At 38.8% G+C, this 24,874-nt stretch overlaps 2 protein-coding genes and 1 long non-coding RNA gene across 3 annotated transcripts; 1 reads left to right on the forward strand and 2 right to left on the reverse strand.

Annotated features, from left to right (window-relative positions):
• The first annotated feature begins 12,258 nt into the window (after nt 1–12,258).
• LOC143476134 (uncharacterized) lies at nt 12,259–16,057 on the forward strand. Its single transcript, XM_076974135.1, has 6 exons — nt 12,259–12,760; nt 13,165–13,298; nt 13,577–13,724; nt 13,817–14,065; nt 14,753–15,017; nt 15,574–16,057. Exons 1-6 carry the CDS (start codon nt 12,402–12,404, stop codon nt 15,769–15,771), a joined length of 1,353 nt encoding a protein of 450 aa, XP_076830250.1. The 5' UTR covers nt 12,259–12,401; the 3' UTR covers nt 15,772–16,057.
• A 621-nt stretch (nt 16,058–16,678) lies between these two features.
• Nucleotides 16,679–18,785, reverse strand: LOC143476135 (uncharacterized). Its single transcript, XM_076974136.1, has 5 exons — nt 18,602–18,785; nt 18,222–18,308; nt 17,431–17,684; nt 17,150–17,320; nt 16,679–17,071 (listed from the first exon to the last, which is right to left on the reverse strand). Exons 2-4 carry the CDS (start codon nt 18,256–18,258, stop codon nt 17,258–17,260), a joined length of 354 nt encoding a protein of 117 aa, XP_076830251.1. The 5' UTR covers nt 18,259–18,308; nt 18,602–18,785; the 3' UTR covers nt 16,679–17,071; nt 17,150–17,257.
• Nucleotides 18,786–20,084: 1,299 nt separating this feature from the next.
• Nucleotides 20,085–22,211, reverse strand: LOC143476136 (uncharacterized). The gene is made up of 3 exons (XR_013121231.1): nt 21,569–22,211; nt 21,121–21,353; nt 20,085–20,779 (listed from the first exon to the last, which is right to left on the reverse strand). It is a non-coding gene; the product is annotated as an uncharacterized LOC143476136 (long non-coding RNA).
• Nucleotides 22,212–24,874: the final 2,663 nt, after the last annotated feature.

A 24,874-nucleotide genomic window follows, 5' to 3' on the forward strand; every position in this document is an offset into this window, starting at 1 on the left:
ATGAAAGAGTGTATGACTATCTCAAGGTCCTTAAATGATAAAATAGATTTCAGCTTGGTGATGTGTCTTAACTGATAAAAACTGCTCTTTACAACTGAGTTTATTTGTTTATCAAATTTTAGAGCATGGTCAAAGATAAAACCTAAATTTTTCGCATCATACGATGTATTGGGAAAAAGATGCTTCAAATCCTCACTAATAGTTTGGAAGCTTGAAATCGGACCAAATATGACCGCCTCGGACTTTCCTTCATTAAGCTGAAGGAAGGTATTAGTAAACCACTGCCTGACTTCCTTCATGCATTCAGATAGCCTATACAAGGAATGATTATCCCCTGGTTTAAGGGGAAGATAAAGCTGTGTATCATCTGCATAGCAGTGGTACGAAATTCCAAATTTCTGAAAAATTTTTCCTAGGGGGGCCAGATATATTGAAAAAAGTACAGGACCCAGGATTGAGCCCTGTGGAAGGCCGTAGGTGGCAGTAGCATGTGATGAAGACCATTTACGCAGCTGTACCCTGTAAGATCTGTCTTTCAGATAAGAGGAAAACCAATCTAGAGCTTTCCCCTGTATCCCAGCGAAGGTATTAAGACGCTTTAAAAGAATGTGATGATCGACTGTATCAAATGCAGCAGTGAGGTCCAGCATTACTAAAATGACACAGTGATTAGAATCAAGAGACAGTAATAAATCATTTGTACTGTGATAGGCCCTAAAACCCGACTGGAATTTGTCCAAAATATTGTTTTCAGCTAAATGTGATGACAGCTGAAGGTAGACTACCTTCTCTAAAACTTTAGATAAAAATGGCAATTTGGAAATGGGTCTATAGTTAGAGAGGGTGGTTGGATCTAAGTTCGACTTCTTGATGAGAGGGTGAACTATGGCATGTTTAAAACACAAGGGGACATGCCCATTTATGAGACTGCAATTGATAATGGAGAGAACACTGGGGCCAACAGTGTCCCAAACATTCTTAAGAAGGCGTGATGGAATAATATCCAATGAGCAATTTGTAGGCTTCATATGAGTTACAGTATCCGTTAGAGAGGACAGAGACACAGAATCAAACTGAGTCAAAAAAGTAGAACAGGCCATGAGCTCAGCTGACTCGAATCCTACTGTGCAGATGGATGATCTGATGGACTCAATTTTACCAACAAAAAAGCGGAGAAATTTTCCACACAATTCAGGAGAATCTTCGATATGGCTATTCTCATTTGGACATAAAATTGTATTGATTGTATTAAAAAGAACTTTAGGATTATGAGAGTGACTAGAGATCAAATCTGAAAAGTATTTGGCTCTAGACATTTTTACAGAGAGCTGAAACTTTACCAATGAAGCTTTTAATATTTCATAAGAGATCTGGAGTTTATCTTTCTTCCACTTGCGCTCAGCTTTCCTGCACTCCTGCCTAAGAGAGCGTGTTTCAGAATTAAGCCAAGGTTGGGTTTTAGCATTGGGTCTTTTAACTCTAAATGGAGCAATAGAGTTCAAGATGTCAGTGCAAGTGGAATTAAAGAAATTTAATAGGCCTTCCAGATTTGTGCTTTGTAAGGAGAGGTCAGTAATATTGCAAAAGGGAGATTCCACGTAAGCGTCTGAGAACAGTTGAGCAGTAGCAGCATTCATAGTGCGGGTATAAGAGCTGCTTAAATGTTGTGTAGATGGTGTAGACAATAATACTGACTCAAACAAGACAGGTCTATGATCTGAGAGACAGATATCCTGAATCTCCACATTATAAACTGAAAAACCAGAGGACAACACCAGGTCGAGAACATGGCCCTGTTGATGAGTGGGATTTTTAACTGACTGAATGAGATTAAAAGAGTCTACTATATTTTGGAATTCTGTGGCCATTAGTTTTGAAGGGCAGCAAAGATGAATATTAAAATCACCAAGAATTAAAAGAGAGTCAGCACTAGGAACAATAAAAGATAGAAAATCTGAAAATTCTTGTATAAAATTAGTGTTATGTTTAGGAGGTCGGTACACAAGAGCACAGAGCAGTGGTGTTGGTAAAACCAGTTTAAACAACTGAACCTCAAAACTAGTAAACTTTTCTACTGTCATTAACCGGCAATTAAAATGACTTTTAAAAAAGCACGCCAGACCCCCACCTCTTCGACCCTCCCGAGGGGTATTAAAGAATGAAAAATCGGTAGGGGTCAGTTCAGAAAGGGGGGCAGAGTCCCCAGGTGTGAGCCAAGTTTCAGTTACAAACAGGAAGTCCAAATTTCGTGACGTTATAAAGTCATTTAGAGTGAAAGTCTTGTTTGTGAGCGATCGGGCATTAATAAGAGCCATCTTAGCTGAGATGAGTTTTCCACTTTGTACCTGGGGCTGAAACTTCAGTGGACGTAGGATTTGAGGATTGATTCCACCGTTGCGGACATGCACTCTCGCTGGAAGCCGACGAGGAGTGGGCGTGCCGGCAGGAACAAGCTGAAGGAGGTCGGTGTATCTAAACTCCGGGGATCGCCGCGAGATGAAACGGCCACCTCCGGAATTCATGTCCAGGAGCGTGCTGTTGATGTTGACCGCAGCGAAGTTTCTGGAAGATCTCCTAGTCCTCACCTGGACTCCTCCCCGCTTGCCGCGTTTTCTACGACGCCTCCTTCCATTGTTATTGCAGCGGCAAATCCCGGCAGGCAGATAACACCGCAGGTTAAAAGGAAGGTTTCTACCGGATTTTAGATTGTCCACCTCCATTACAGTGGACCGTATTTTTAGAAGCGACTCCTGGTCATAAGAGATGGTGGAGAAGGAAAAATGTAAAATAGATACAATAAATAGAATAAGATATAAAGTAAAAATACGGGTGCGACGAGCGGCCAAGAAACACACTGGCGCCATCTTGGATTAAGTCCCATTATCACAGGATGATGCAGAAAAATTGGTGCACGCCTTTGTTAGCTCCAGATTCTTCTTCTTCTTCTTTCAGCAATTCCCATTTAGGGGTCGCCACAGCAGATCAAACTCCTCCATCTGGCCCTGTCCTGAGTGTCCTCCACTGACACACCAGCCACTCTCATATCCTCTACCACTGCATTCATAAACCATCTCTTACTACTGTAACTCACTACTGTCAGGATGTTTAAATAGGAATTTAAATAAATTTCAAATAGTTCAAAATGCCACAGCCAAAGTTCTGATATTATACCAGCATATTAGACCAGTCCTATCAGCTCTGCATTGGCTCCCAGTTAAATTCCGTATTGATTTTAAAATTCTTTTATTAACTTATAAAGCATTGCACGGGCTTGCTCCTGAGTACCTTCAGGAACTTATTTCCTATTATGAACCCCCACGTCCACTAAGATCACAGGGTGCTGGTCTTTTATTAGTTCCAAAAATTAATAAGGTAACAGCAGGGGGAAGAGCCTTTTCTTGTAAGGCCCCCCAGCTTTGGAACATCCTTCCAAAATGTGTCCGGGACACAGTCACAATCTTTAAGTCTAGATTGAAAACCCACTTATTTAATTTAGCATTTGATAATTAATATCCCCCCTTAGATAAAGGTACAGATCCAGGGGTTCATAGATGATTTCACTTCTATATTGGACAATACATCACACCCTCTCCATGAGCTACTGGTCAGAAAGAGGAGCACCTTTAGCAACAGACTCATCCAGCTCCGCTGCAACAAAGATCGGTACAGGAGATCATTCATTCCAACTGCGATCACGCTGTACAACAGCTCTCCACTGTGCCGGTCGTTACTGCACAGTAATGTCTAACCAGGTCCTGCTCAATTGCACTAGCTGGTCTTTATGACATTATCCCTATCATCAATGCACTGTCACTTTGTCCTTATCAATATTAACACTGTTAATATTCTGATGTTACTGAGCTCAGTCACTGCGTTCAGTTAAACACTAGTACTTACTGCATAATACCCATGCCACTACCTTGCACATCAATCTTGTGTAATTTAGATTTCTATTACTACTACTCATACTGTTATATTATATTTTTTATATATTGTTATATTGTTATTCTGATATTGTTCTTGCTCTCTTTGTAACTGGGCTGCTGCAATAACTGACTTTCCCTCTGGGATTAATAAAGTTCAATCAATCAATCTATCTATCTATCTATCTATCTATCTATCTATCTATCTATCTATCTATCTATCTATCTATCTATCTATCTATCTATCTATCTATCTATCTATCTATCTATCTATCTATCTATGGTAGACTGGGGCGCTGGTGCTGTCATCCTGTCACTGCTCGTCGTCACTCAAGTTTGTTGACAGTGCAGTGGATGGATGCCATTGTCTCAGAGTGCCCCCAAGCCTATGTTACCTTCTGGTTCTGCCTTTTTTAGCTAGGCTGTAATAATTTAACTTAATGCCAGAGTTGCTGCCACACTCCAGAAATGTTTATCATTTCATCTGTCCTATATATCTCCTCATACAGAGCTAATTTCCCGTGTTATTTTCTCCACATGGCGGCCCGCCTGCTCGAGGCACAATGAGATGAGAAGAGACAAGCGATCCATCCTGGGCCGGCCACTTCCTGCCTAACCGGATATGCCTACACCAAGATGGACATTACATCTTTTCCTTCTCTTTATTTCTTCTGTCTAAATTGTTGTTGTTGTCATGGTGACCGGTGTCGGCCAGAGGATGATGGGTTCCCCCCTGAGTCTTGGTTCCTCTCAAGGTTTCTTCCTCATGCCCTTAGGGAGTTTTTCCTTGCCACTGTCGCCTTTGGCTTGCTCACTGGGGACTAGGACTCAGACACTTGTAAAGCTGCTTTGTGACAACAATTGTTGTAAAAAGCGCTATATAAATAAAATTTGATTGATTGATTGCTTTTACTACTGTAGGAAAGTATCATTTTTATCAAGATAAGTTGATATGACAATCAATATTATGCAATTTATTGATGCAATAATGTAAAATGTCTTACTCAATTGTCACTCAACTTTGCGACAATGGCCAAATGGTATACATTTGTTTTTTTGCTTAACAGTCATGTCAACTACAGTGCGCAGTAAAACTGAAGTTTATCTGCTCTGCACAAGCTCTGTCTGATTTGGAGTTACCCTCCATCTGCGATGTTCTTCCACTTTATGTTCATAACCTCAAGTCCACTAGAACCAAATATAAGGTGGCAGTAACAATCATTATGGAAGTGAAGCTGTTCTGGCAGAAAGCCAGAATACCAATGCACCACAATGATCATGCAATTGGTCAGTTGGAATACAATTGGAGAAATGGGAAGGATTAAAGAAGATCAAGGCCAGATGGACAGCGACCCATGTTTCTAATGAGGAAACCCTGACAGATTACCTGTTCGATGTGGCTTATCAGGATGCAGGGTTATGTCAGGAGTTAACATGTCACTGATGAAAAAGGAGGAAATACAGACGCTGAAGGGAAAGTGTAAGCTTGAACTCAAGAATAGACATGAAACAGCTAATATTCAATGAAGTGTAGTCCTCGAGTTGATCCCTGTAGTTTAGTAGTAGTCTCCTTCAAGGGTATCTTGAATTCTGACCTATCTATGTGTCACAGTAATATTCAAATTTTAGGAGATAATGATTTTGGTTTTTCATTATGGTAAGCCATAATCATCAACATCAATAGAATTAAATTGTTTGTCATGAATAAAAAATATGCATTTCACGGTTTGTATTGAATTAATGAAATAAATGAACTTTTTGATGATATTCTAATTCATCAAGATGCACCTGTATATATGCGTGTGTCACGTATGACCATGCCCCCCTCTCGTAGCTGTCACTCCGAGTTCCCTCATGTCTGTGTCCCATGCCTGTTACAGCGTGTGTGTGCTGTGAATGTTGCTTGTCTTTGCTGAGTCTCGCCTTGTTGTGTGTCATAAGTGTTTTTTGTGCCAAGTGCTAATTGTTCAGTTTTCAGCGAATAAAAGTGACTGTTTTTCGTTTATTTGGCCTTCGCAACAATACGCTGCATTTCACTACTGTGGAAATCTCCAAACCTGCCTTCAATTCTATTTTTTTTTCTGCATGTGAGTGTGGATGTGTGTGTTGATGTGTGAGGACGTTGGGGTTAAAATAAAAAACAGGGAACCATTGTTTTTGTTCTCTGTATCTATTTGTATGCTGTACGAACTCATCAATAAAACAAATTTAAAAATAAAAGAAAGCAGCAGTGGAACACTACACCAGAGTCATAGAGCAAACCCCTCCGCAGTATGAGGATGATGATGTGGAGGAAGAATATAGTATGCCTCCCTCCGTAAATTCAGATTAAATGGTTAACTATATGGATGAGGGAAACAGTACCCCTCCATAGGTATACTCGGCAGAAGGAGGGCCTACAGGCTACAATCACAGGAAGTGCATCCAGTTGACTCACTGACCGTCTCTGGTCCCCTATAGGATCCTGCAGCAAGAAGTGAAAATCTCCACTAAACAGTTTCTTTCAGTAATGCTGAAGTCACGAGCTTAGGAAGGACAATTAGCCAAAAATGTTAAGAACTAATCTTATCTGGACTTTCCACAGCTGCAGCCCCTTCGGCACCTTCCTCTCTGACCTTCATCAATACTCATCTACAAGAAGGCAACATTTCAGAGATTCTTAGAACTTTTGCCCCAAAACAGACACTGAATAATAATCTAGCCTAGAGGAAGTAACTTTGCAAGAGGAGTCTAGAGACAACAAACATGTCATCATTCCAGCCAGGGGAAGGACCCCTATCATCAATGGAGGAGCTAGGGTACTGACAGCCATTCCTTCCACTGGCTGGTCTCCCAAGCTGTCTGACAGGGCTGCAGTTGCTCCTTGCTTGTACATTCACAAATTATGGCAAGTGAGGTGTTAACAATGCTTTCAAGTGCAAGTGGGTGGCAGTTTTGTATGAGGAAGAACTTGTTAACCTAGCATACGTTAATGTTGTTGAAAAGACTGAAGTTGAGAAATGGATGTTGTAGATTATTAGCCTGTATTAGCTTATAAGTTTTGGCGTATTTTACTGGCATTTTGAATTCATACACTCTTAAGTAACTATGTTCTAACTAAATGACTGGGATATTTGTTTGCATGCATGTTTGAGCATGCATGTTTGCTTGAAATTATTTAATGTTATTTAGTTTAGATGTAGTTTAGATATACTCATAAAAAGGAATCTAAAATTGTTTGTTATTCTCTATTAGGCACAATCTTATGTGGCACAGTTAAAATTCCTACAGACTATTAATTGATTCGACATCAAGCCACACCATTCAAGTTTAATTTTGCTTTTATTGTTCTATTTATGCTCCCAGCTTTGTTTTAGTGACTGTACATGGTCCCTGCACCAAGATGTTTACATAGCCTTTTTTCCATAACAAACCGACTACCATTTATGAGGTATATAAGTAATTTACAAAGGTGTGTATGCTTGTAGCACCCTTAAAAAATATCACAAAGGGTGTTATGCAATCAGTTTTTTCACAGCTTTCTTAAGTGATCACAGTCGTGGCTTTCGAGAGCTATTGCCTCGGCATGGAAAGAACCACCTAATTTTAACCACAATATAGTGGCTTTCCAACAAAGCTAAATAACATCCAGGTGAGTTGCTACAATGAGTGTGTTTGGCTATGGCTGAATCTGAACTCGTTTGGCAAGAGTGCAGAATCACATGTCCATACTGTTTGTAAATGTTGGACTTGTCCATTTATTTTGTCCAGGCAAACTGTTCAGTGACAGACGTCCCATTAAAACAACAAAACCCCTGTAGCTGTGATCAAGATTGTGACCTATAATGAACCCTGCACACTTCCTGGTTGGTTTTAAAGTCCTCCTGCTCCCCCTTGTGGTCAAACAAAAATATAACAAAATATGAACAAGCAGTTAATTGGCTCCCACAAAGCTTTCCTCTGTTCCTTTTCAGCAAGACCAAACACATATTTCAAACTACAACTGGTATTAAACCTTTGGTGACCATGTGTATTGATTTAGTATCACAGGTGCCACTGCAACATCATGGTTAAACTGTTTACTATAACTGCCAGTTGTGTAAATTTGTTAACCAATATTTAATGACAAATATTTAAAATATTGATTTATGTTACTGCATGGCATTAATGCAGAATGTTATATGTACAATATACATTTAGCATAATGTAATAACCACTTGCTGGGTGTAATGTTCTATTAGTGCTGTAATGGAATGCAATGAACACTCTATACAAATATATTTGATTTGATTTGACTATATTTCAACAAAAGTATTAGAACACCCACACATTACACCTACAGCTTTTATGACATCCCCTTCTAAATTCATTAACATGGAGTTTCTCTGCTGAAATGTTTGCCCATTCAAAATGTCGCAATCACTGTTCCAGTTAATCAATTTTGTTGCTGACTTTTATGTACTATGTGCTTCAGTACTCAGTGACCCAACACTGAAATTTTACATGGGCTGCCACTTCATGGCTGAATTGGTGTTGTTCCTTAATACTTCCATTTTCAAATAATTCCACTTGTGGGATATTTTCAGAGATATTGTCAGAGACGTTTGTCCACTAGATGTCGCCATTGTTTTTTACATTGCAAATTAGATTACATTGTACAGGTGCTAAGCCAATGAAAACTATATAGAATGTATACACATTCTGGTCACGTTTCGCTACTGATATATATATATAGCTGACATTCCTGAACCCAATTGAGGAGTTCTTCTCTGCATGGTTGTGGAAGGTTTACGATCGGCAGCCTCATACTCTGATGTCTCTGCTGGCTGCCATGGATGCAGCATGTGATGACATCACAGCAGAAGCTTGCAGAGGCTGGATTAGACATTCCAAAAGATTCTTTCCACGCTGCATTGCAAGATTAGTCCTGTAATCATGTTTACTCTATAAGGATTTTCTCAATGTTGTTCTTTTGATGACGGATTGAACATACTTTATAAAGTATGTCAATTTTAGCAGTATAAAATTACACATTACTGTTTATGTGAGCATGATTGTAAGAAAATGGACAGAAATCCATTGATGCATTCTTTGTAAAGAAATTTATTGATGGATCATATCATCAAAAAATAAACAAACAAGACAAGTCTGGAAAAACATTACTTTGCACAAAGAATAAAATGTTCAGAAATTTAAACCTAGGAAACAAGCAGCATTGTACAGTGTAAATCACAGTGCTGTTTTCTATACCTCCTGACGTTCTTGTCTGTTGGGCCACATATTCTCATCCACATCACAATAGATATCTTCGCTTGCAATGCAGCGTGGAAATAATCTTTTGGAATGTCTAATCCAGCCTCTGCAAGCTTCTGCTGTGATGTCATCACATGCTGCATCCATAGCAGCCAGCAGAGCCATCCGAGTATGAGGCTGCCGATCGTAAACCTTTCACCTCCATGCGGAGAAGAACTCCTCAATTGGGTTCAGGAATGGGGAACAGGGTGGGAGAAATAGCATCAGCACCCTGTTGTGGGTTGCAAACCATTGCCTGATGATGTTTGAATGATGGAATCTCACATTGTCCCAAATTACCACAATTTGTTACAGGTAAATCTGGAGCCTTTTCATGGTCATTTAGAGCCATATCACCATCTGGGATGAGATCCCTGTAGAGTGTATCTATGAATGTGACGAGATGCTGTGTGTTGTATGGCCCTAAAGTGGGAATATGAGTTAGCACACCTAATTCTGCAATGGCTGCACACATAGTGATGTTCCCTCCTCGTTGGCCAGGTACATCAACGGTGGCTCTGTGTCCAATAATATTTCGACCACGTCTTCTGCCTTTTGTCAGGTTGAAGCCAGCCTCATCCACGTATATGAATCGATGAGTTTGCTCACTTGATTCCAGCTCCATTATACTCTACATTTCAGAAGATACAAAAACAAATAACACAAAGTTATTATCTTACAGTAACAGAATTCACTGAAGATCACAACAAATGTACATTAGTCAAATTTACTGTACTTTATCATTACACAAGGAACTATTTACTGAAATGGGTAGTTACTGTATGCACGTAGATGATTTACCTGCACATACTGATAGCGAAGCTGCTTCACTCTGTCACCATTCCTTTCAAATGGTACACAATACAACTGTTTCATTCTCATCTGATTTCTTCTAAGCACTCTGTCAATAGTTGAGATGCTTACTGACTGTATGTTTTCAAAGATGTCATGGTTGTCTATAATTGCACTCTGGATCTACCGAAGTCTAATAGCATTATTAGCTATGACCATTTCACAGATGGCATCCTCCTGCTGAGGTGTAAAAAGGGGACCTCTGCCACCCCTGTGAGGTAGCCCTGTAGACCTGTGTGGTACACAAGTAGTAAGGCAAAACAAGACCGAGTTGAGTATACTTTTAGAAAATATGTAAAATTGTAATATGAAGTGTTAGTGTGTACTGTAAACATAAAAGTATTACAGTATAGAGTTATTTGGATTACCCACCTGTTCTCTCTACGAAAAGTTTGGATTATTGAGGACACGGTTGATCTCCCAACATTTGGCTGCACCCTTCGTCCAGCTTCAGCCATTGTTAGGCCATGATTGACAACATGGTCTATAAGTGTGGCCCTTATTTCATCTGCAACATGCCTATGTCCATGGCCTCTTCTACCTCTCCCTCTATGCCTCCTTACTCCCCTTCCATGCACTCCTACTGCTCTTCTTACTTCTGGCTGTTGAGCCTGCTCATTTCTTTGTGGATCTTCCATTGTTAGAAATTATAGAACTGTGTTTTGCTTCCAGTAGTCTATATATGCTTGCCAATTGAAGGTTCATGAGATGCACCTTAGAGTAGTTTCAGAAAACTGCTTGATAATTAGTTGATCTAGAGTATCAAACACTCCCTTTCATTAGTAAAAGTCATGATTCAGCTGACAGCTAATCACCAGTTCAAACAATATTTACATTCCACTGACTCTAGCTTCAAGGCACCAATTCATGATAGCATTTCACCTTAACTCGCCCTCCTATGGTAAAACCTCTTGATGTACCTAGCGTGTCCTCATTTCCAGTGGATCTTTTGAATCCAAATATTGCTTTGGCTATAACATCAACATACCCCGATATAACCGAAGTCGATCTGACTAAGAATGCATCTGTGAATGACATACAGTACAGCACTGGCATGATAGTTGCTCAGGGGTCAACTAGCGGCATGCCAGACTTTGCTGAGATTGTGCACATGTGTCATTAAAAATGAATTGCTCCATATTGTGAGAATGCTATGCGGATGGTACACTGACCATTACAGAGCCTTTGAAATAACTATCACCAACCAGAGAGACAAAGCTTGTGCATTTAACTGATCTGGGAGACATCTATCCACTGGCAGATTATATTGTTGGAGCAAGCCGAATGGTGACCTTGAAAAGGCATATTATTGTTAAAGGTTTGTTAAATTGTATTTAACATGTAGGTATGTTATGATAATTACTACATCAAGGCTTAAGTCAAGGCGTTGTTAACTCCTTGCACTTAGCACCATTTAAAACTTTCATCAAATACTAAAAAATCTGCACAACAGTGCAGGCACACAACAGTGACATTAATTGGATTGGTTCTTGGCATATTTTTCTCTCCAGATATGTTTTTGAGAATAATGTGAATTTATTAGCAGATCAGATCTTTCAAAAATCTCAAAACACTAAAAGAAATTTATATAAAAATCCTGATATATATATATATATATATATATATATATATATATATTTTTTTTTTTTCTCCACTCCCTTTTTTAAAGATTGTATTTAACACTTTGTTTATTGGTTTGTGCTTTTTCAGATTAAAAATAATGGCCTCATCCTGCATATTGAAAGTCATATTGACAACACCTGCCTTTTACATAGTGTAACGCTGAGGTGCAGTCTGAATGACAAGGCGTTTATTTACATGAATTGCACAGAGAGTGCACATGTAACACACTTCACGAATGTGAGACTCTAACAAAGACGAGCACAGGATGATACAACCACACACGCTATATATACCTAGTCTAAGAAGCACCGCGTGAAACACATTCGACTAACAACACGAGTGAACACACTATGGGAGGTATTTCCTGCCAATAATAAAACTAAAATGAAAACACTAAAATGAAAATGAAAATACCGTTTTGCCATTTCTTTTTCCATACATGTGTGAAAATATTATGACAAAATTAAAAATAAAATGAAATCACTTAATTTGCAATTTAATTTTTCACTCGAGCACGGGTCATATGTGACAAATATAAAATTAAAATTAAAAAGGAGGATTGGCGCTACCTGCTGGTGATTTTCTTTTTCATTTTCCACTTTTCATTTTCTTTTTCCACTTTTCATTTTCGTTTTCAACTTCACCAGCATGCAAATACATGTAAATGAACAGTAGGCGGAGCTACAACTACAGAACCTCCCGCGAAATCCAGAGAGGGCAGCACACGGCAACATGACTGACGTTTTACTAGAAACGGCAAATGAGATTGTGAGGTTGGCGAATTGCCAGGACGAAGATTATATATTACTTAGGTGTGAAGTTATCTTAGACAGGCTTGGCGATATCGAAGCTTTCACAAACATGCAGGTAAATACTGTTGTATGGCGGAATCTACGTGAAGTGGTAGAACGCTTAAGGTCTGGATTGGGGGCCATGGAAAACCGCCCAGTGCGAGGTCGGCCTAGGTTGGACGTTGACGAAGAGGCCATGATGACTTGCACGCGATACGGAATGACAGCTCAGAAAATTGCGGGACTCTTCGACGTTTCAGAGAGAACAGTAAGGCGAAGGATGGAAGAGTTTGGATTGAGGTAAGGAAGAATAAATTTAATATCCTACTAACCTAAAACTAATAGAACTACACGTGGTTTATTTATGTTTGCACGCTAAATTGCTTTTCACCATAGCTAATACAACTACCACCAAAGCAGTTAAGCTATTCTACTGTATGAGAATCGACTCAAAATGTTAAGTGTCTGTAATTTGTCTGCTTGATATATTAGCTCAGTGTTTCCCAACCCTGCTACTGGAAGCGCAAAGCCTTGACAATTTTAGTAAATTCCCTGCTTTAACACTTCCAGTACTACTCTGAAAGGGTTTGCTAATGAGCTGATTAGTTGAATCAGGTGTGCACATAAAAATGTGCAGGGCAGGTTTCGAGACAATAACAAAGTCCAATGGTAGTAAATGTTTCCACATTTTATTTTATCTTTAGAGTGTCTGACTTTTACTCCGACATCAGTGATGCAGACCTTGACCACACTGTTGAAGAAATCCAGAGATTGTACCCTAACTCAGGATACAGAATGCTTCATGGCCATCTAAGGTCAAGAGGGCTTCGAGTCCAGAGTAAATATTAAAAGAACAGCTTATACATAATTGTACATAAGATGCATATGTAATTAAATCATTTAAATCGGGCACTGTGCATTGTATACATGTTTTACTCCTGACTTGGAAAAAACGAATCCATTGATCAATCAAAATTTTTACAACTGTTGTAGTTGCAAAGCAGCTTCACAGAAATCCAATAAAACAAAAATGTAAAAAAACACAATAAATAATATAATATTCATTACAAATTAACCTAATTAAGAACATATGCATCAACTACTCTTGTGTTTCAGCCTCAAGAGTACGATGCTCTCTTCGAAGAGTGGACCCTGAAGGGTCACGAATAAGGGCCCTTTCAGCACCTGTGGTAAGGCGTCGGCAGTACACTGTGCCCTGCCCCAATGCCATGTGGCATATTGATGGCAATCATAAACTTATCAGGTACTCGGATAAATATATTTATTCAAGAAATCTTTTATTTACCATTTTTAAAAATACACTAATTTGGTTATTTACATATAATCTTCATTCAGATGGAGGATAGTACTTCACGGCGGCATCGATGGTTTCACCCGGCTGATAGTTTATCTTTCAGCTTCAACCAACAACCAGGCATGCACTGTGCTTAACTACTTCATTGCCGCTGTCAATGAATATGGCTTACCGTCTCGTGTGCGCTCAGACAAAGGAGGTGAGAACATTGGTGTAGCTGAGTTCATGGTGGCAAACAGAGGAGAGGGCAGAAATTCCCACATCACAGGGAGAAGTGTACACAATCAGAGGTATGTTTACAACTTATAACTAGTGTACACTTAAATACCCCTATGTCTAATCACATCTTATCTGTTTAACATAAAACAGCACATGAATATTGTTAATATTCAGTAGCAGGTGTTTAGCAGTAAGAAAAAAATTTATTGAGCATTGGATCCCCTAAGGAGATCTTAAGCTTAATGTTGAAAACCTCTAAGCTCTTGTCCAAATGTATAGGCTTGGCTTTAAGCATAAAGCCCCTGGGAACAGATTTTGCAATATTGACTTCTTTTGTACAATACTTTTTGGGTGTGGTTCTGGGAAGTTTAAATAGAAAGCTCAACGCAAAATATGAAGGACACTCCTCAAATCTCTCTGTGAGAATGGTGTGGTCTAATATTCTAATGAGTGTGTGACTGACCCAGGGGCTTTAAGTTATCTGGCTAAGAAGAGAAACCCTGCTTTGTGAAATTCCCTCAGGACTGGCACTGTGAACCATTGGTCCAGGACGTCAAACTAAGTTTTGAGTGGTATGCACACAGCCTTGAAGATTTATTTGCCCTCTTATAACATTTTTAGTTAAACACTAAGACCATGCAAATTGGCTTTCTAGTTTTATGTTGTGATAAATTAGGTAAACTGTTAAAACTATGCATGGATGTGCCCTCCAGTTTGTCAGCTGGTTATTTAAGAGTCATTACTTGTTTTTGTTTCAGAATTGAAAGGCTCTGGAGAGATGTATATGAGCATGTCCTGGACATGTTCTATCACATCTTTTACAATCTAGAGATAGAGGAACAACTCAATCCTGACTCTGACATCCACATCTTTGCCCTCCACTGGAGTTTCCTTCCTCACCTGCAAAGGCACCTAGCCTTCTTCAAGAATGCGTGGAACCACCACGGGCTCAGAACAGAAGGCAATCAGTCTCCTATTCAGCTTTGGATGGGACACAGAACACAAATGAATGAACATATTCAGGTAAATACTCAAATGATGCAAATGAGAAATCTTTCAATCAGGGATGGGGAACCAACACAGTTTGGTGAATTCCACGCTGTAACACACTAAACATGCGCAAATCCAGCACTGAGTTCCCCACTGCTACTTTAAATATGAGTACATTTAAACAGTATTAGATAATATTAGGGCTGCACATTATATCATTTCAGCATTATTGCAGTGTGAATATGCACAGTAGTCACATTGCAGGATGTACAATGTCTCATGCAATGTAAAATGTATTTGCTTGATACAAAAGAAAAGGCAGATATCTGCCCAACAATGTTAATTTTACTCCACTGGATACACCGAGTGCATTATTCATGACATGTTGGATAACTGATTTCTGGTGAAAATTACTTAATTTTAATTGTCTAAATTTTGAAATGTATTAATATTGTCTATATTGCAAGAATAATTAGCAGTGTAATTTTTCACTGAAAATTGTGCAGCTCTAAATAATACTCATGTTTTCAAAGTTAATCTTTCTTTATCATTATGTAAAGTATAATATTTTTGGGAATTGTAATGATAGGTGGATGAAAATTACGGAATTGACTGGGATGGCCCAACAAGACATACGGAAGAGGGAATTGAAGTTCCAACAGTCCAGCTACCACGTGAACTTACAGCAGAAGAAGTGGAATCTTTGCCAAATCCCCATGTTCCCTTTTCAGATGCAGTAGCCACATATTGCAACACAGTAAACCAAATTAATCAATTACTACGTTGACTAAGTGAGGCCTATATTGGGACTAGCTTGCTTGGTGTGCAGCAAGCTGAAATGTTTTACAATTTTGAAAATGTCTGAAAATGTTTTATAATTCTGTAGTTGTCAATCTTTCTGTTGAACCAGTAGTAAGTGTACTTATGTCACGGTACGGCGGGCCCCTACTGGTCGCCCCCGTCTACAGCAGCAGCTTGTCCTGTGGGTGTGGTGTTGTGTTCGTCCCTCAGGTGGGCGGAGCCCGCGATCCGTCTCACCTGAGGGTCGTTTGTTCGTCTATACATGTCTTGTCTTTGTACCAGTTGACCGCTGGTTATTATATCCTTAATTCGGATCAGTTCACGGGTTTTGGTTTGCACACTTTACATATTAAACCATCCTTTTTCCCTGAGACTTGGCGTGATCGCTTCATTGATTTTTGCTCACCCTACCCGTCACAACTTATATAAAAAAAAGTGAAACTTGCTCCTATTCTTTTTTCAGTCAGTGGGTTTTCCAAGTACAGGGAAATATACCTACCTTGTAACTACACTAACTGTTCATTATGTCGGCTTAATTTTCCATATAGCTCTCACTTTGTAGTTCTATAATTACACACCTTAGTCTGTTTCACTGCATACTTTGTTAGCCAACAAAAATTCAACTCCAAATACAAATTTGTTTATTCAATGTATTGCTGAATAAAAGAATACACTTGAACAATAAAATTATGCACTTACAAAACATTCCTGAACAAATATTTTTGGGGTGTGCGCAAACACCCCCCCCCCCCACACGCAAACTAGGGTTTAAAATGCAATTTAACATTAACGGTAAAAAAAAAAAACCACCATTAACTGTAAAATCTTTAAAATACAGCATGCAACAGCATAAGACTTCATATAGGCTCAGCTAACATCTGATGTTAATGAAAATCTCTTGTTTATGAGAACATTAACAAGAAACTAATAATGTAAGTAAATGTAAATAATGGCGGTCCCCCATGGTACTACATTAGCACTGAAAAACAAACACTAAAAGTAACTTTAAATCTAAAACTTAACTATATTTTATCTGGTGAACCTTTTTTGAGCAGTGGAAAAAACTTAAATCAAACCAAATCCATATTCAATGGTTGAAACAGCAGCTTGGAGGTCCTTCCGGAAGTCCTCAAAGGCTCTGTAATGTACAGGGAGCTTGATTGTCTCTCTACATGTATATGCAGTTGGCATTGGGACGCTTGTTGAGACCTCCACATACAGATGCTGCGGAAGCGAAGTCCAGCCCACCCAAAACTGGACCAGCTTCTTCAACTCCTCTGATGTGCCTGTTAAAATACATGAAAATGTACTGAGGAATAAGAAACTTTATTTAAAGATTTCTGCAGTGAATCCAAGTGACCTACCATGTTCAATGTATTGGCGGAAGAAGCCAGTCACTTTGCAAGAATCTTCAAGTTGGTAGTCCATGTCTTCATCACTATCAGGTGCTGGCCAAATTGTTTTGTCCAGGATCATCTATACACTTCATTCACTTGCCTACGCTCAGCTTCAGTCAGTTTTCCAGGACCCTGAAGCTATGATCAATCAGATAAAACATATCTGATTTAAGCCTAACAGGACAGTGTACAAATTCTAAGTGCCAACAGTGGACAATTACCATTCTAACAAGACTTATCACACTCACAACAGACACAATTTCCACAATGTCAGTATCAGGACAGTCATCTAATTCCACAATCACTGGTTCATCCTGCTCCCCAGTCATCAGCCTGAACATTGAGCGACTTAGTCCTGTGATCAAGGGTCCTCCATGTATGAAAGAGTGCCCAATCATGCGGCCAACAGCACGAAATAGATCGCTGTCCAGCAGGATCCGTGATGTGGATGGCACCAGGTGATCTTCTTGTCCAATAAAAAACAGCGTTCTGCCACAACCGTCTAAAAAAATAAAATCATGAGTCTGATTTATCAAAAACAAACATCTGAAAATGAAAACTGCATAGAAATTGTAGTCTTTTGCAAATAAATAACTCTCAATCAATCCTTGGTTCATATCACATGCATGGGCCAAACTGGAGACCTCTGTACTAGATTGCAATGAGTTTGCATACGTTCTTTCTTAAGTTAATAGTATACACTACTTAGTTTTAAACTATCCTTTTACTAAATCTGGTTGCACCACAAATCTTTATGTTGCGTCTTAATTAGTCACCATTACCTAATGCACATTCTACCACCGAGATAAATTTAAATGAGTTAATGCATTTTTTAAAATATAAAATGGTAAAATGCCTCACTTTCAACACCTGATATGTGTTCTGTTATATTGTGAATAAAATATGGGTCTATGAGATTTGCAAATGATTGCATTCCATTTTTTTTACATTTTACACAGTGTATTTTTGGAATTGGGGTTGTATTAAAAGGAAAAAACTAAAACCAAAAAAAAAAAAACCAAAACACTTCAACACTCACCAAGATTTAGGTCAAACCCAAATTGAACTCTGGACATCACAAAAGACAGGAAATGACGTACAACACCATCTCCAATGGCTGAATCACCTAAGGGAGCAAAAGAAATTAAAACACTTATAGTCAATTATGCTTGCATGTGCACAAACCAGAGAGTTAATCAAAATTTATTTAAATGCATGTTGCTGGACAACCACAGACAACAGATCCCATGACTACAGTTTAAAAAGAGAAGCCACAAGAAACTGGCTAGGCTTTCATACTATCACAAACTCACAGTTGCTAAACTAAAGGAAAAATAGTTTAAGAGATACAGTGAACTGATACAGATTTTCTTCCAGAGACACCTTAATAAAAAAAGTGAAAAAACAGACTGTACATACCCCTGAGGATGACTGAAAATGGACGGGCCCAGCAAATTTCATGCCTTTTATAAAATGTCAGTATTTCTCTTTCTCTGTCTTGAGTATCTCTGGTGAAATCGATCCTTGCCACTAGCTCAGGTTGCTCTTCAGCTTCCTGAAGTAGGTTTCTCCGAAACTTATAAGCAGCAAGATTCAACTCTGGTTCAAGCTTCCAATCTAAGAAAATACAAATTTGAAGTGAAATTATTATTCATACACACATGCACGCAATAAGCAAAACTCCAGATACTTCTCATTTTTAAGTCCTAACCATGAGTCTTCACAGCGCTCCTGCCTCTGAAATAATGTTTAATGATTATGCAGAACCACATTTGAAAGGTATTAAGTGTTTTGTGTGTTAATCTATTCTGGACAACAAAATACTGTGTATGCTTGGATTGGATTAATTATCTGTTTTTTCCCACCTATTCTGACTATAAAAGCTCCTCCCCAAACAAGTGAACAGCACTCATACATGCTCAACATGGGAAAGACTAGAAGGTACAAAACCCTTTCCAAGGAGTTGGGCCTGTCTGTTTCTACCATTGGGAGCATCATCTGGAAGTGAAAGGCTTATGGAACTACTGTTAACCTTCCAAGGCCTTTCAAAGTTTCCTCCCGTGCCAAGGCCAGGCTTGACCCAAGGACAAGGAGGGAGCTCCGGGCAGATGTCATGGCGGTGGGGACATTGGTTACCATAAATACCATAAGTAATGTACTCCATCGCAATGGTCTCCGTTCCAGGCAAGTTGCACTTGTCTACATGGTCCTGTATTTCAGCATGGCAGAACACTTCACTGCAGTAAATGCACTGTATAGTCATCCGAGTTCCATGTGCTGCTGTAAACATACTCTAAAAGTATTGAAAAACAAGACACATTAAAGTCATATTACTGAATTATTTGAAATGATTTGTTGAGCTAAACAATCATCACAAGCACAAAAAGACAATTCCATATGATTTGATTATTTATGTAATTACATTACTCTTCTTTTTTTTAAAAATATAATTTTATTTATTTCAAAGCAGGAATAACAATAAAACAATACAAAACAATTCAATAGAAACATTGGCAGTGAGGTCCACCTCCTGCTTCACATCTTTATCTTTTCTCCCAAATTAACAAACAAAATGTAAGTTAAACAATACAAGTAAATACATTACTCTTCTAAATGAAAACTAAATTGAAATAACCAGAGGTGGGACCAAGTCAGTGTTTTGCAAGTCTCAAGTAAGTCCAAGTCTTTATACCTCAAGTCCCGAGTCAAGTCTCAAGCAAAGACACTCAAGTCAAGTCAAGTCTCGAGTCAAGACAGGCAATAGTCAAGTCAAGTCCCAAGTCTGAAACTTGGAATTTCAAGTCCTTTCGAGTCTTTTTTTTTTTTTTTACCAATGTTGCAGGTATATTTTAAATGTAAATAATAGACATGCGTTCTTTTTTAAATCTGTATTCTCCTCAAATCTTGATAAAACATGTGCAAACACGAAGTATAAAAAAAATTAAAATTACACCTCTTTATTGCACAGTTCAATTTGTTAAACTTAGCTGCAAAAATATTCATACTTTAAACTACAATTTTCCAGAAATAAATATTCTATGAAAAAGTCATAAGTAGAACTCCATGTTCAAATAAAAAGTGCTGATATTTTCACAGTACAATACAAAGAACCATAACAGCATTTTCCCTCTCTTCTCTTATCTGGTTTCTTGGAGAACATGTGTGAGTGACACAAGACAAACAAATATAAGAACTGAACAATTAACAGGAATCTGCAACTTTAGACATTTCAGTAAACTATTCTGCATTGCATTTGCTGGCCAAAAGTCTGTATGTCATTTGTGCACGATGAATAATGTCCCCATAGCTGAAAACTCGCTCCACTTTTGTCAATATATTTTTTTCTCGACGTAGATGTCTTCAAATACACAATCCATGCTGAGATAGAACTGGATATTATGATGGTGACAGAGAGAGGCTTTCTTCCCCGAATTCAGATACAGAACCCAGGGTTGCCAACTCTCACGCATTGAGCGTGAGACACACGCATTTGACCGTCTTCACACGCTCTCACGCCACACATCCGATTTCTCAGCGGTGGTTGTGCTGCAGCTCATGCACACACACGTACAGAGTGTGGAAAAGCAGAGGACTGGTCTGCGTCAGAAGGACGGAAATGAAATTAATGGGGCGCACTTTATAAATATTAATATGCGTTTTAAAATTTAGATTTGGGGTAAAAAAAAATCAAGTCTTTGCAAGTAAACAGGTTCAAGTCCAATTCAAGTCCCAAGTTATTGGTGTAAAAGTCCAAGTCAAGTCTAAGTCTCTGAATATTTTTTCAAGTCAAGTCAAAAGTCTTAATATTAATGACTCGAGTCTGACTCGAGTCCAAGTCATGTGACTCGAGTCCCCATAACTCTTCACATATAATTGTGCAGCAAAATGTGCTTTGACAATTACCACAGCCTTTAAATGCTGATTCATTTCAAATTTACCTTATCCATGCTGAGATCTCTCTGAAGAGGTCTAACATAGATGGTTTCCATTTGAATTCCATAAGCCTCAAGATATTTTGGAGTGTATCCCTCTGCTGGACAGGGAATGATCTCCAAATTCTTGCTCCTTGTAGCGCCATAGGGTCTCAGCAACTCAAAACCTCCTCCCTCTTTCAACTTTGGAAACTCCTTCTGAAGTTGTGCTTCAAATTCACTTGCAGTGCAGTATTTATCTGTCAAAAAAATTTTGTTAGTTAGAAAAACAATACAAATGATTTTACCACAACAACCCATTACTCACATCAACAACATCTAGTTAATTGAAGTAATTAGCTTAGTAGTTAATAGTGAATTACTTTTAGCCTAATTAAGGGTTACCCACAGCTATAGTAAACAATGTATTTGTGCACAAAGTTTTGATTTGCATGAGACAACAAATAGTACTTACTGATTACGCATTGTGTAGGTGTCTTAAGACAACTAAATGAACCACGGCAAATTACAATACTTCTGCACTTGAATAAAAATAGGTGTATTTTAGTACTTATGATACTCAAATATTCTTTATCAAGCATGCACCTGTTTTACGTAATTACATAAGTTTCATTATTTATCCAATCCACTTGGCTACTACAAAAAACTACAGCCCAAAGTGAATATGCTGTCAAATTCAGCATAGTCACTAATCATTAAATATTTAAATCATTAAATCATTAAATCTCTCTCTACCAGTGTTATCTGGGCAAGCTAACACATCATATAGTTTAAAGATCATATGTAGAATACAAAACGTCCACCACACAATATGACATTGCACCAGTTAGTTCCACCATCAGCTGAGCATCAGCTTCCATTACTTAGGCCTTCTTTCAGGTTTTAATGATCTATATATTACAAAGAAAATCCATAACACATAAATGACAAAAATATAATTTGGGTTATAGATGGCACCCCTGCTCTTCACATTTTGGTGGTTTCTCTGCTCCCAACACACCTGATCCAACTAATCAGCTCATTAACATGTCCTTTCAGGGGACATGCAGGGGAAGAGTTACCAAATTGTGCAGAGCAGGGGTGCTTCCAGGACCAGGGTTGAGAAACACTGCCCTAGACAAGTTAGCTTACTGACGAAGCTTACCAAGGAAAACAATCTTCCGCTCTCCCAGCCCTGCCTGCTCAAGTTCGGCTCGGTGACTGATCTTAGGTACTTCACAGTCACGCTGTCCATTCAAACAAAAAAAATTATGAGTGTAAGTGGGTTTCTTCATGGACTTGGGTGGGGTCGGCCTTCTCAAAATTCCAACCGGTTTGACATTCGAGCGGGCATATGGAGAAAACAGTCTGCTCACTTCACCTAATACAAAATCAAACACACAAAATAGGCTAAAGATTTTGTAATTACAGTACACTGGTCTGCAAAATGAATTTTACTGGCTCAGTTTCTCTCACAACTGGTCCAGAGACAAAGTTTTCTGGCTTGTACAATCAAGGTGTCTAATAATGATATATGCATTTACGGTATTTGGCAGACACCCTTATCCAGAGTGACTTACATTTTTATCTCAATTTTTATACAAGTGAGCAGTTGAGGGTTAAGGGCCTTGCTCAGGGGCACTTCAGTCATGGCCTCAGGTCTGAGGATTGAACCCACAACCCTCCGGTCACAAGACCAGTTCCCTAACCACCAGGCCATGACTGCCCTGTGTTTGCAATTACTCAAAGAATGAGTAAACACGTTGATGGCAATAATAGTAATAGTAGAAAAATTTGGGATTAAATAGGTTAAATAAAGTGTGTTGGGAGAATGAAAAATTGCAGAGGAAAGCACTAAAACATGACTGCTAAACTGGCTAAAACTTGCTATAAAACCTTTAATCCAAACTAATTTTACTTAATGTAATGTTAGTGTGGTTTTATGTAATGTAATGTCATCATTAACATTATTACACTAAATGATAATCCTATACACTAAAACGTGGATGCTTGGGAAAGGGCAGCTTTGTTAATAGAGTAGCTAGTGCTAGCTACTTTAGCTAACTAACAAGCGACTTACTTTGAACAGTCTCTCTCGCCACTGAAGCGGCTCGAGATTCTTATACATGAGAGGTTCCCGGACGTGGTTGAAAGTGAGGCTGCGATTCACTAGCAACGACCCTCGGTTCACTAGTAAACGCTGCCTGCTGTAACCCAGCGCCTTGCCCTCGCTCGAGCACCGCTGCGGCCTCCCGCAGTAGCTCTGCAACCTACTTCGCCATTAGTACCTAAGCAAAGACGTACCAGCAGCATTCGTGGTTTCGCGGGAGGTTCTGTAGTTGTAGCTCCGCCTACTGTTCATTTACATGTATTTGCATGCTGGTGAAGTTGAAAACGAAAATGAAAAGTGGAAAAAGAAAATGAAAAGTGGAAAATGAAAAAGAAAATCACCAGCAGGTAGCGCCAATCCTCCTTTTAAATTTTAATTTTATATTTGTCACATATGACCCGTGCTCGAGTGAAAAATTAAATTGCAAATTAAGTGATTTCATTTTATTTTTAATTTTGTCATAATATTTTCACACATGTATGGAAAAAGAAATGGCAAAACGGTATTTTCATTTTCATTTTAGTGTTTTCATTTTAGTTTTATTATTGGCAGGAAATACCTCCCATAAACACACACCCAGATACACCCCCCAATGTACATATACGGCCACGGACTACGTTAACACACAACCAAAGGGAGGGGTCCGGGGCTGTAGCATGAGACATAGATGGTAATTTTGCCTCCTTTGAAAAGCTAATACAGCAATATAATATTCCTAGATCACATTTTTACAGATATTTGTAGTTTTGAAATTTTGTATCTTCAAATTTGGACTGTTTTCTACGGAGCCCCTGAAGGGACATGGTGTAATTTTTTTTTCAGGTAAAAAAGTGGTGAGCACCAGATACTATCAGGTGAGCACCAGATACTATGTGGTGAGCACCAAATACTATCAGGTGAGCACCAGATGCTATGTGGTGAGCACCAGATACTATCAGGTGAGCACCAGATACTATGTGGTGAGCACCAGATACTATCAGGTGAGCACCAGATACTATGTGGTGAGCACCAGCTACTATCAGGTGAGCACCAGATACTATCAGGTGAGCACCAGATACTATGTGGTGAGCACCAGATACTATCAGGTGAGCACCAGATACTATGTGGTGAGCACCTTCACATACTTCTACTCTGTGCACAGGCTGTGCTCAGAATCTTCCATCATTCCATCATGGAAGAAGACATTTATGACTTTTTAGAGTCCCGACAGGTGGCACAACAACAAATAGAGCGACTTAAAGATGACAAGGTAAGCTTACTGTATTTGTTTAGATAGCTATAAAAACCTTAATATGTTACCAATTTATTACTTTCAAAAATATAAATGTAGGTTGGCCTTGCTAGATAATGTTAGCTAGCTAGCTAACTAGCTACCTTAGCCAGCTAGAAGGGTTGCGATAACGTTACGTTAGGCTTGGTGAAAGTAGCCTAAATATTAGTGCCCAACAGTTTTTTTGCTGCAAAAAGAAACCTCCTGTTATGTGCATTTCTCATCATAGATGGCTAGAGTTAGCTAGCGAGCTGACGCTAGCTAATGCTAGCCGACGCTAGCCAACGTTAACTCTGGGCTAATAGCTAAAGTTAGATGAACTTTCCGTTTACTTTTGCCACACTGAAAGAAATAAGTTTAGTGAAATCCAGTGTAGTTCTTGTGGATTGTGGTTCGAGAGA

This window comes from Brachyhypopomus gauderio, chromosome 15 (assembly GCF_052324685.1).
Source record: "Brachyhypopomus gauderio isolate BG-103 chromosome 15, BGAUD_0.2, whole genome shotgun sequence".
Taxonomy (NCBI): Eukaryota; Metazoa; Chordata; class Actinopteri; order Gymnotiformes; family Hypopomidae; genus Brachyhypopomus; species Brachyhypopomus gauderio.